This window comes from Pangasianodon hypophthalmus, chromosome 8 (genome assembly GCF_027358585.1).
Source record: "Pangasianodon hypophthalmus isolate fPanHyp1 chromosome 8, fPanHyp1.pri, whole genome shotgun sequence".
Lineage (NCBI taxonomy): Eukaryota > Metazoa > Chordata > Actinopteri > Siluriformes > Pangasiidae > Pangasianodon > Pangasianodon hypophthalmus.
Genome location: NC_069717.1, coordinates 26,273,484 through 26,287,094, shown reverse-complemented (window position 1 = coordinate 26,287,094; position 13,611 = coordinate 26,273,484). Strand labels below are relative to the sequence as shown.

General features: G+C 38.9%; 1 protein-coding gene across 1 annotated transcript; it reads left to right on the top strand.

Moving 5' to 3' along the window:
• The first annotated feature begins 6,389 nt into the window (after nt 1-6,389).
• gck (glucokinase (hexokinase 4)) lies at nt 6,390-12,986 on the top strand. Its single transcript, XM_026945868.3, has 10 exons — nt 6,390-6,547; nt 6,681-6,843; nt 7,268-7,422; nt 7,507-7,626; nt 7,771-7,866; nt 8,013-8,112; nt 8,229-8,412; nt 10,583-10,738; nt 11,892-12,125; nt 12,311-12,986. The coding sequence occupies exons 1-10, from the start codon at nt 6,467-6,469 to the stop codon at nt 12,456-12,458; spliced, it is 1,437 nt and encodes a 478-aa protein (XP_026801669.1). The 5' UTR covers nt 6,390-6,466; the 3' UTR covers nt 12,459-12,986.
• Nucleotides 12,987-13,611: the final 625 nt, after the last annotated feature.

Genomic DNA, 13,611 nt, shown 5'->3' with positions numbered 1-13,611 from the left:
TCTTCTATCACTCTCATAAGAATGAGTGACAGTGTATACTTCCTGCAAGGTACATGGAACCATGCAACCATGCATCTTTTCACATTCTCGTTCATGCAACGTGCATGAAGGGAAATGGATCAAACCATTCTACCACAGTCTCCTGTGTCATGAAATAGGTGCTAAGGTTCTATGATTTGTCATAAGGAAGTGTCAGGCTTGACTTTCGTCATTACGTTTTGTAGACAGTAGTAGCCTTCTCTTGCTTGGAGATCGAGCTTAAATCAGACGGGCTTGGCAAGGCTTTTATAAATCTGGTTTAAAGCAAACCATGAAATTCTTCATTAGAAAACCTGAAAAGAAACGCCATAGTTTCTTAGAATTCTGATACTGTTATTAACTTACTTGTAAAACCTTAGATTTGGACAGAAACACCAATTATCCATCAATTTCTTTGGTCGGTGATTTGTTGTTGATGACTATAGTACAGTTTGAAAAAAAAATTGTGAAAGCTTTTTCTAACGTTTCATAAGTAAACTGTAATTGGTTTCCAGACGTCACACAGTTGCTCTATACACTCACACACCCCTCCAGTGTTTTTCTTTGCCAATTTTGCCCCATTTAGCAAATCCAGCTGGCCACTTTACCCCAGACCAAGGTAAGTGTTTTCCACAAGCAGTGCGCAGATTCAAGCCTCGGCCTCGGCCGAAAGGGTTGCCTAGGCGACAACAGAGGGGGCCAGGTCTGTGACGCTTTTGACAAATTCTTAGAAAAGGGTACTTCGGGGTTGGCATAGTGACTGAGGTGAAAATTTATGAATGAAACCCGTTTATTTGAAGAAGTCTGATGAAGTATTGATGTCAATTGTTACCAACCGGATCATCAACATCAAGGATTACTGTAAATGATGCCATGAGTGATATAAAATGCTGACGCAACTACTGTTATTGAATTGGAAGGTGTTGAGGAGTTTCTGAAGGCTGGAGCATGTTTCCTGCTAGGAAAGACGGTGTGAGAGAGGATCGAGCGGCGCAGTGATGATGCACTATTAGAAAATAGGGACAGGAAATCTCACCGAGTGGACTTTACTCTTCAATCACGGACAGTAATGAATAGGAAGTTCTCCATGCACCAGACAGCATGTTAAGTGTCACTATTTGTTGAAGATGACAACTGGAGCCAAATAATTTTCACAGTCATCACTAGACAAGTTTCAACTGTATAAAGTTTCAGAGTCACCACCTGATGCACAGCTCAAAATGCCTGACATGAATCTCCTTGGGAAACCGTTGCACCCATGACTGTAGAGACCATGGAGAAGGTAATGCAGAATTTCTCATCATGATGAATATAATCATTGAGTCAACAACAGCAGATAAAGTAAGAGACACAGAGGTTCAGCTGCCTCACGATCCCTGCTTCGATCCTGAGCTTGTGTTATTGTCTGTGTGGAGCTTTGTATGTCCTCCCGTGTCTGCATGGGTTTCCTCTGGGTGCTCTGGTTTCCTCCAACTTCCCAAAAACATACCAGTAGGTGGATTGGCAATTCTAAATTGATTCTATGTGTGCATGTGTGTGTGCATGGTGAATTGGCATCCCATCCAGTCTGTATTCCCACCCTATAGAATCCACCACAGCTCTGACCAAAGATTCACTCGACCAAATTATGAAACTCAAACCTTCTAATGAGACAACAGAGCAGCTACATAGGAAACATGTATTTATTTAAAAGATATGTTTTTTTTTCCAAATGAGGCAAAACCCAAACCAAGCACATATGATTGCACATACCATCTTACTAGAAGCAACTGTGAGAGAGACAGTTGTAGGAAAAGAGAGTGAGACAAAACTCACTTGTTTACCTTACTATCTTTGTAAGGACCTTCTATTGACATAATTATTAATGCAGCTAATTAATGCTATGCTACACCTAAATCTATTTAAATAGATCTCTCCTGGACAGAATCACAGCACAGAACCCTTTCCTTTCATTTCTAACAAGGTTGGAGACACTTGAAGAGACATGTGCAATGTAAATCTTTTATATTTTCAGGTTTCTGCATGTGGACTCTCTTCAGTTCAGGCCACAGGTTTTTAAAAGAGTTCAAATCCAGAGACTGAGATAAAAAAAACCCTGCAAATTATTTTTCTGAATGCTAATCTACGGCCAGATTTTGCAGCTAAAATCTCACAGTACTTATCAGAATTCATGATGCTAGCAAATTTCACAAGAGCCCTAAACCATCAACCACAGCGCAGCAATAATCCATAATTAGTCAGGGTTTAGTTCTTGTCTGTTCTGGTCTTGGTGTTAAGTGTGAGAGCTCGGAAATACTCCCTCTTGTGTGCAATGAAGTTGAAGCAACACAATGTTCTAGATTTGTGTCAGTGAGTCATGCAGTGTCCTGATCCTGGGTCACTCCTTCATTGCACAGTTGTGAGTTTTCCCTGCTGTTCTTTAACACGCACTTCACTTGAGTGTGTTCTCAGATTATATAATATCTTCTTTACTGAATCAGATGACCACTGGCACAACCGTGCAGTGCATAAAAGAAACAGTTTAACTAAAAATGCATTAAATCAAAACATGATGGAGTGACGAGGCTAATGTAGATAACAAATAAGCAAAAGTTATAGCAGATTACAGTACAAATTAATGATGGCAATTTCCAGCTTTTTCAGTGAGTCAGAGGAATCGACTCATCTCCTCAAGAAGAATCGATTCTTTCAAATGACTCCTTACCATTTTTTTTAAAATTAAAATTGTTCATTAAAATCTTACTCCACCTTCTAACAAAACAACACTACACTTTGCCTTTTTGAGTTAATCTATTTTATTTATATAAATTCAACAAGGTACTGCATATTTGCTGTGCTGCTGCATCTATGTTTAACTTCTATGAAAGTCAAATTTGATATTCTAACATTCCCTTTCCTCACTACACTACACTACACATCTTATCTTTCTCTCTAGAACTGGCCCTGAATCATTACGCTCTGCCAGACAACTGATGATAAGATTCAAGTGATGCACTTTGGTCTCCGTTTACATGTCACGTGTGATTAACGCCATTAGAGAATCATAAACACACAACATGAATGATTTTTTTAAGAAAAAGAGTCAAGTGATCTATTGCATCTCTTTAGAAATGTGAGTCGACTCCCATTGTTTACATAATGAATGACACGTCGCTAATATAAATCTTTATAAAGACATCTTGATCCATCCAGTACTCTTTTGAAGCAATATTCAAAATAAATAATAATTTTTTAAAATTTTTTTTAAATCACAGCGTCATTTATTTTATATCTCTCACAGTCCCACAGTTATTGTGTATTCTACTTTAAAAACTAGTCGTCCTTTAAAAGTATGGCATAATTATTATTTAAGTAGAAAATCTGACTTCTGGAATGTTTCCCCAAACAATTTTCTGGTCTCTGATGTTTTTCTCTTTAGATTTGCACTAATTTTAAGCTTGTTTCTACTTTGCCACATGAAAAATGGATGTCCAGATTTGTCCAAATTTTGCAAATGAGTGTTAAACTGAATAAAGTTAGGATTTAACATCTGATCTACCCTGCTATCAGCTCATCTTTCAGATGAACAGCCTTCAAACGATCATGTGGTATGTCATCACCCAAGCGAGCCACATGCAGGTTATGACACTACGGTCAAGTTTTATTCGACTGTACCTCTTATTTCAGTGGCTTTGACCCAACAGTGAGTTCTAATAAGCTAATTATAGCTCCGTTTGCTTGTGACCCTGACCGTGACACAGCTATTTTAAACATTTAGAAAAGATTAGTGCAGAAGATCGTCAAGTAAATCATCACCAGAAAAATCTGTGCTTGGAATGATAAGCTCACTTTCACAACACAGGTTCACTCAGTTTGCTTAGCTGTAAACGACAAGGCTAACACCAGTATAGTTTTATTTACTCTGAAACAAGTACTTTTTTTGAATAAAGTCATCTTGAATTTTCTTAAAATTTAATTTAAAAATGTACCCTTTGTTCTATGTTATCACCTAGAACCGATGTCATAAAAATGATGATTAAATGAATATAAAACTTCTGATAAAATCTTTGTATGAGTGAATTCAAGTAAATATATTATACAAAATGAGACAAAAATACTGTAATCAAATGTAAAAGGTAAGTTTTGGATAGATTTTTTTTTGGAAAGTCATTCCAGTAGTGAGCGTCAGGTGAACAGCAATGTAAATGTACACTCAAAGCTACACAACATCGACTTTTACTATTCAAATGATTCTCCTTAAATAAGTATCAAATGCACACTGTGCCTTTTAGTTGAATATATGTAGCTCTGATATATGTATAACCCAAAAACTACAGTTTAGTATCGTCTACAGAAATCATGCTAAAAATGAATATTTCTGTATGCTATTAGTAAAATATTTTAAGCAAGCATGATAAAATCACTTGGGGGACACGGTGGCTTAGTGTTTAGCACGTTCGCTTCGCAGCTCTGGAGTTGGGGGTTTGAATCCTGCCTCTGCCCTGTGTGTGTAGAATTTGTATGTTCTTCCCATGCTTCAGGGGTTTCCTCTGGGTTTCCTCCCCTAGTCCAAAACTGTAGGTTGTAGTCTGATTAGCATTTCCAAAATTGTCTGCAGTGTGTGTGAATTTGTGTGTAATTGTGCCTTGCAATGGGTTGGCACCCCGTCCAGGATCCCGTCCCCCCCCCACCGTGCCCCGAGTTCCCTGGGCTAGGCAACCCTGTGTAGGATAAGAGGTATAGAAAATGGACGGATGAAAAAAAATCACTCTATAACAAGTCTTCAATCTTAGAACTAACAATATGGCTTCAATTTCCAACCAAGCGTACTGATTCCATTTGTTTAAGAAAAATCATTAAACTAATTATTATTTTTGCATTATTGTGTGAATCCTTTTAACATCTCATCCATTTAACATCCTTTTCCAGGAGTCATCCATTATAGGTTATGAAAAATGTACATTTTATTTCCCACAACATTCTCTCAACCCTGCCACCTGAACACATTCACCCCTATGAAATATTTGGAATATTCCTCAAATTCCTGAAGATTATGTGAAGTAAAAAAGTAAAGTTCTCTAATTCTTTTTTCTTTCTTTTTTTTTTTAAATATGATTTTGTGATATTGACTGATAAGGTCACTTTGATAAGGTCAGACAACCCAAATTAAATGTCGTATTTATTTATGAATGATAGCTAAATGTATTTCTAGCTTGTTATTAAACATAATATACATAAAGACTCCACTAAATCGAGCTGGTTTTAAAATTCTACTGATTTCCCCTTTGCCTGACTTATAATTAGCTTTTTTGTATTTTCTATCTATTGTATTTGTGTCAAGCATTTAGTCATTTAGTAACCTAGAAAGGTCAGACTTTTCTGTAAAATCAATTGTATGAAAACCACCAGACGTTTTCAGATGTTGCTCTAAATGATTATTTAACTATACTAAGCAGGATGGTCTGAGATACTGAGATTACAGCATGTACTCATTCCCATGTTGAAAATCCCAATTTTAGCCAACTCTTATCTCTCCGACATCTTACGATAGATGTTACATGATTTGGACTTTATCCTGAGCTATATTTACACCAGGTTTGGAAGAGTTTGTCCATGCAAACAGAGTCGTCTAAATTTAGAAAACTTCTGAGTTCAATGTAACTTATTTCTAATTTTAGTCTAAACACATTTCATCCACTTTAGGAACAAATCCCTGAATAACTGCCAAGATTTTTTAATAAAAGTAAAGAAAGTGCATTGAGGCCAAAATACCAAAATACAGTAAATTAATACAATATATCATTGCATACAGTAAATTAATATAAGTATTAGTAATATAGTATGTTGTCATTGCTAAAAAAACATAATAAACAAACATAACAATATATACTTTTCCCTCATATCTAAAATAAATTCTAAGTGATGCATTAGCAATAAAATTGTAGATATATTTACAATTTGTCAACATTTTTAAAACATCTGAAATATATGTAATAGTATTTTAATTATATTTATTATGATTTAAATACATACATATACTGTCTATGTAATATGTGTATATATGTAATGGGTATCTGTATATGTAATATATGTAAATTTATTTATTTATTTATTTATATTTTATATCAGCACACTACATAGTCATATATATATATAAATATATGTACTATATATACTATATAAAATATATCTCCAAACTCTCACATTGCACCAGAGTTTAAAGCCATTTCCAAGCCATAATCTGTGTCCTTGACTCCCAGCATGATGGGTCAGTGTTGTGTGTGTGGGTGTGTGGGTGTACGAGAGATGGGAGGGGTGTATGTACACAGAGCACTAAGTACCTGGACCGCCTTTCCTTCTCTTGGGGCATAAAAAGAGCGGCGCATCTCACTGCCCCCTCAGACACACTCTTACACTCTAAACACATTAACACACTCTCACGCACATTTGCTGGGAAGCGTTCGCAAAGATGCCTTGCCTTACTGCCACCCGAAAACAGATGCTCAGACTGCCGAGCTCTTACAAGACATTGCTGGAGAAGGTTCACATGGTAATACTGGTTATAGTTGTAACTTACAACTTTGTTTCCTTTAGGCTCTATCAGTGTTAGTCAGTGTGATTTTAATGTGAGTGTGACTCAAAACTATATAAAGTGTGTAAACCCATTGTCTGTGTGTACGCAGGTGGACCAAATCCTGTCTGAGTTCCAGCTCAGTAAAGAGGAGCTGAAGGAGGTGATGAGACGGATGCAGAGGGAGATGAACAGAGGACTTCGGGTGGAAACACATGACGAAGCCAGCGTTAAAATGCTGCCCACTTACGTCTGCTCCACTCCTGAAGGCTCTGGTCAGTTTCACACTCCACTGTTTAATCATCTGAGTTTCATATAATAGCTCTGTGCTATATCTTAATGAACACTTTAGTGAACCCTCGTATTTTAACTTGCTTATTGTTTGGAATGAATAATTATTTAAAGAATAATTTGCTAAAAACTAAAATGTAATTTGCACAATTTTCTACTTGATCAGCAAAGATTTTACAAAGTTTTACTGTTGCACTGAAATTATGAGAACAATGTAGCTAACAATTCGTTCAAGCCTATCTTACTCATTATTGGATAAAAGAAGCGATGATGGGTTCTCAGTAAAGATAAAGCAGTAGATGTATTACTCCGATATAGAGATGGTGTAGCCATAAAGTTTGTGTCCAGCTTGCAAGATGGTACGGTGCTTCCAAAATCCAAGTTATATTTGTGTATGTGCTCCTCCAGAAGTTGGAGACTTCCTGGCATTAGACCTAGGTGGCACTAATTTCCGCGTGATGCTGGTGGTGGTGGGTGAGGATGAGGACAGAGGCTGGAAGGTGGAGACCAAGCACCGCATGTACTCCATCCCTGAGGACGCCATGACCGGGACTGCGGAAATGGTAAGTCAGAATAGTCCCTCGTAATTCTGAAAAGATGAGAATTTTTCAGAAACTTTAACTTCCCTGTCTGTCCATTCCATTCAGCTCTTCGACTACATCGCAGAATGCATATCTGACTTCCTGGATGAGCACCACATCAAACATAAGAAACTTCCTCTGGGATTCACTTTCTCATTTCCAGTCCGCCATGAAGACCTAGATAAGGTGAGTTCCTGCTCTCCAGACAAATTAGAGGTGGAACGGTTTGGTAAATTTGCAATATGACAATGATCCAACACAGTTTTGATTTTTTTTTTTCATGTTTGCTGATGTTTAATGATCTCCATGAATTTTTTTCATTTCTAACAGGGAATCCTGCTGAACTGGACTAAAGGGTTCAAAGCCTCCGGCGCTGAAGGCAACAACGTTGTCGATCTGCTTAGAGATGCCATAAAACGGAGAGGGGTCAGTATATACCAGTTACTTTAGATTTGACGCAGGATTTATTTTTAGCTGTACTACCATCACTAAACCACTCTGAGCAGACTGAATGTAAAAGTCATGACATTTACTCTGGAAATAATTAATAATGGGTAAATCTCTTTCTCTAGGACTTTGAGATGGACATAGTTGCAATGGTGAATGACACGGTGGCCACAATGATCTCCTGTTACTATGAGGACCGGAGCTGTGAGGTTGGCATGATAGTGGGTAAGGAGATAAAACACACACTCTCTCCATTTATGACAGGAACATGGAATATTTTAATGACCACAATCGGAAAAAAACAAGTCGTAAAGTCATTTCTTGCTCACTGTGTGTCTCAGGAACTGGCTGTAATGTGTGCTACATGGAGGAGATGCACTCAGTGGAGCTGGTGGAAGGGGAGGAGGGGAAGATGTGTGTGAACACCGAGTGGGGAGCGTTTGGAGGGAATGGAGAGCTGGAAGACTTTCGTTTGGAATATGACCGAGTGGTGGACGAGTCATCGCTCAATCCAGGAAAACAGCTGTAAGTCACCTATTACAGATTCCCACAGAACAGCAAATTATACTGTACACAGAAACAGCTCAGATACACTCGACTAATAAAACCAACAATTACATTCACCATCCCACTACCATACTCAGATAGATAGATAGATAGATAGATCGATCTATCCATTCATCCATCCATTCACAATTCTGAAATTATACACCAACTTTGCAAACAAACCAACAGACAGCGATCCAGACAAAAAGACAGGCACCCAGATAGACAGACAAACACACAGACAGACAAAGAGTTAGACAGACAGACTCCAGAAAACCAGACAGACACACAGACAAACAGAGAGAATGACATACAGACACTCAGACAGACAGATAGACAGCCAGCCAGACTATAATGCTATAATGCTAGACAGACAGACAGATAAGCAGATAGACAGGTGCTATGAGGGTCATTGCTGTGGTGCAGCAGACACACAAACAAACAGAAAGACACACATACAGACAGACAGATATGCAGACAGACAGGTGCTGAAAGGGTCATTGCCATATTACAGCAGACACACAGACAGACAGACAGACAGAGATATATATAGGCAGACAGACAGACAGATATGCAGACAGACAGGTGCTGAAAGGGTCATTGCCATATTACAGCAGACACACAGACAGACAGAGATATAGACAGGCAGACAGCTAGACAGACAGATATGCAGATAGACAGGTGCTGAAAGGGTCATTGCCATATTACAGCAGACACACAGACAGACAGAGATATAGACAGGCAGACAGCTAGACAGACAGATATGCAGATAGACAGGTGCTGAAAGGGTCATTGCCATATTACAGCAGACACACAGACAGACAGACAGACAGAGATATATACAGGCAGACAGACAGACAGATATGCAGACAGACAGGTGCTGAAAGGGTCATTGCCATATTACAGCAGACACACAGACAGACAGACAGACAGAGATATATACAGGCAGACAGACAGACAGATATGCAGACAGACAGGTGCTGAAAGGGTCATTGCCATATTACAGCAGACACACAGACAGACAGAGATATAGACAGGCAGACAGCTAGACAGACAGACAGATATGCAGATAGACAGGTGCTGAAAGGGTCATTGCCATATTACAGCAGACAAACAGACAGACAGAGATGAAGACAGACAGCTAGACAGATAGACAGACAGACATAGGCAGACAAACAGGCACTGTGAGGGTCATTGCTGTGGTGAAGCAGACAGAAAGACACACAGACACAGACAGACAGACACAGAAAGACAGATAAACCCACACAGGCAGATTGGTGTGGTGCAGTATACACACAGACAGATAGATAGACAGACAGACAGGTGCTGTAAAAATCACAGCACATTGAGTAGCAACAAACACAGTTTACAGTCCCTGTGACGTCAATGCCATGTGCCACGGTGTCTTTGTATATCACTATGCACCTGCTTCTATATCGTAAAACAAACATAGCACTTCCTCGAAACGCTACAGTTCTCACGTCAGCAAGCGCATTGTCTGGAAAAAACTGATGCTCTCTCTTAAGAATTCCCACACTTACCTGTGTGTGCTCCTGGTTTGACCGAGACACTTGACTTGCTCTTGTGGGTTCTCCAGGTGATAGTGTTGTTTTTTACTGTCAGCACTGAGGCCACGTCAGAGCCAAACCATGTGCCGGGAGATTAATGGCTGCCACAGCAGATCATTAGCGATGTGGCCGGCTTAATGGCTGTTTACAGTGCGGAGTTAAAATCACCTGTGTTATTAACTCGTGCAGAGATAAAGTGGATCAAATTTAACTCTGCGGAAAGAAATTTAACTCCTTAAGGGGTCATTTAACACTGGCGGATTTACACACACATTTATCTGACTATTCTTGTGAGAACCTTCCAGGAAGCTAATTAATGCTATGCTATTCCTACATCTAATGCTAATCTCAACCAAAAGGGAACCTTTTGGCTTGTTTTAGCTTTTTAAATAAAAGCTAGAGTTTTCTTTGTGGGGGACCAGCCAAATGTCTCCATATGATATTCCTATCATTGTGGGGAAATTTGGTCCCCACCAAGATATAAAAACATACCCCGACACACACACACACACACACACACACACAGACACACACAATTTTATTAAGAAATATTTTCAATGAATGCTCTGTTTTCTCCTTAGCTATGAGAAGCTGATCAGTGGGAAGTATATGGGCGAGCTGGTGCGTCTTGTTCTGATGAAGCTGGTGAATGAAAACTTGCTCTTCAACGGTGAAGCTTCAGACTTGCTGAAGACACGGGGCAGCTTCGAGACTCGCTTTGTCTCCCAGATTGAGAGGTAGGTTGAAAGATACGCAGTTGAAATTATTATGGTTATATGGATTATAATCCGAGGCATCTTATAAGATATTATACCACTCCACCACTCCATAAAGTCACAGAAGACAGGTAGATCTAGCCGACAATTATCTTAATAAACTAATAAAAATAATCACTGGATTTTACCCTTCACTGCTCATGGTGAGGTAACATGACAACAAGTAAGGCTAGAAAAGCAAAACCACAGGAAATACCAAACTCATTCCCTCAGAGAATAACCCTTATACTGACTCCATCTGTCCTATCTTACAAGGAACCCAGCCAACATTTCTTTTGGTTTATAAATAATGGCATAACTCACCAGTGAGCTGTTAGGGTGCCATCCGGGTCATGGCACCAAGTTGTTAGAACATGATATTTATGCACTTATCTGAGTATCTTTAGATCAGATTAGTATTTCTTCAGAAGTACAGCCTCAGAAAGGTGGTCAGACTACACCAGTCAGTTTCGTTCACACATTCGAGAGGCCTAGGGATACATACACCCATACACACACCTAGCAAGAATAATGGTAATAAATTAAACTGGTTGATAAATGAGCTGATCTGTTTTCAGGCCAATTAGGATTGATAGTTACAAATCAGCAGTTTATTTCAGCTAGATGTGGATTTTCAAGTTTATATACTCTAATGATAGTTAGAAAAGAAAACAGAGTTTACATTCAGAGTTCACTTTCATCTGCATTTTTAGAGAAATACCGAATCAAGTAGGTTCTAGGTAACAAAAACACTGGTTAGCTTGTTCACTATAATGCTAGCTCAAATTTAGCATGTTTTCTATGAGCTAATTTTTGTTTAGCCTGTTTACTCCCGTTTACTATTATGCTAGTTCAAATTTAGCATGTTTTCTATGAGCTAATTTGTGTTTAGCCTGTTTACTATAATGCTAGTTCATGTTTAGCATGTTTACTATAGAGCTAATTTGTGTTTAACCTGTTTACTATAACGCTAGTTCAAATTTAGCATGTTTTCTTTGAGCTAATTTGTGTTTAGCCTGTTTACTATAATGCTAGTTCATGTTTAGCATGCTTACTATAGAGCTAATTTGTGTTTAGCCTGTTGAATATAATGCAAGCTCACATTTAGAATAAAATCCTGTTTTTCCTCCTTCAGTGACACAGGAGACAGGAAACAAATCTACAACATCCTGAGCTCACTGGGGGTCCTGCCATCTGAGCTGGACTGTGACATTGTGCATTTGGCCTGTGAGAGCGTGTCCACGCGCGCGGCGCAGATGTGTGGAGCTGGACTCGCCGGAGTTATTAACATCATGAGAGAGCGCCGCTGCTTGGACGAGATGAAGATCACTGTGGGAGTGGATGGCTCCGTCTACAAACTCCACCCGTGGTGAGGAGACCTGAAAAACACAGGACACGCCCAAAACATTAGTTTGCATGCTAATTGGTTTATTTTAATTAAATCTGCTACCACTTTATATAGAGTGAATGCTTATAGGTAGGTTATAGGTTACCTGGAGCGGACGTATGGGTAGAATCCAATCCCAATGCTTATTCATTTACTTCTCGTTCCAGGTTCAAAGAGCGGTTCCACAAAGCCGTCTGGGACTTGACGCCTAACTGCGACATCACCTTCATCCAGTCAGAAGAAGGCAGTGGCCGAGGAGCCGCGCTTATCTCCGCTGTGGCCTGCAAGATGGCCGCCCGCACGATAGAGCCATGATGGATGAGATCATGGACTGGCCCGTGAACTCAACTTAGCTGCAGGATCTCTGCGATGATGAAGGATGCTCATCTGGAGCGGCCTTGTAAGGCTCCCTTCGCACAGGATGTGCATTTCTCACTGTGGGATTTGCCATGTGGAGCACACAGCTATATTATGGCGCCCAGATCAGACCTTTATGTTCATATCCCATTGTTTATATCTGCTTTCTGTGCAAAGAATGTTAAATACATACATACATACATACACATATTTAAGCTAACAAGCAAATAAGATTCACCTTTGAGCAATAACCTTTTTAACACAGACACCAGTGTGGATGTATTTTGTGTTTAATACATTGTGTGGTGGTTAGAGCATAATTCTGTTCTTATTTAGTTTTGCTTATTTTATTTATTTTATTATTATGAACTGTGTTTGCATTCTGTCACAAAACATGCTTCATTTAAATATTATGCTATAAAGCAGAGGAATCAACAATGTAAAAATGCTCAATTAATGTAAATAAAGTTACTGTATTATACATCACTCTTTGACTATTGTGGACCATCATTTTCTGTTAATTAACAAATATTCATATATAAAGAATAAAGCACATAGGGGTGTGCAATTATAGGAAAAGAACTGACGATGATGTAGTGTAAGGCACCCTGCCACAGAGTAGTGTTACTGTTACCACCCCGATGTTGACTATTTTCCAATAACAGCACATCCCCACCATATTGTTACATCTTATACCACAGCAATTTGCCAATGATTACCGTTCTTAATTCATTAATGAACATGTTGTACTTTTTATCCATTTATAGTTAAATTTGATGCTGTGGAATGTTCACAAAACATTCACATGTTCACATGTTAGTTCCTGTTATCACTTACATTATAGCAGCTATAAACAGTAGTCCCCTCTCTCTCTTTTTCTTCTCTCCTGATGATATTAAGACAAAAAAAAACCCAGTGTGTCATGTTACAAAGAAACCAGAAAATGCAAACTCCTCTGTCTTGAAACCTTCCCAGAAAACTTACTGACCTTTACAAAGTGCTGACACTGGAGACTCCTTCCATAAAAGTCTCCTTACAGAAAACTTCACCACATCAACCATTATACATAGAAAATTAATCCACCTTCAGAAGTGAATTCAACAGTGCTGTG

What these genes read in the sequence shown, in the direction of transcription:
- gck (XM_026945868.3), top strand. Translation starts at nt 6,467, where the DNA reads ATGCCTTGCCTTACTGCCACCCGAAAACAGATGCTCAGACTGCCGAGC. An exon ending in TGCTGGAGAAGGTTCACATG is followed by an intron (nt 6,548 to 6,680) that starts GTAATACTGGTT and finishes GTGTGTACGCAG; the next exon opens with GTGGACCAAATCCTGTCTGA. An exon ending in CTCAATCCAGGAAAACAGCT is followed by an intron (nt 8,413 to 10,582) that starts GTAAGTCACCTA and finishes TTTTCTCCTTAG; the next exon opens with CTATGAGAAGCTGATCAGTG.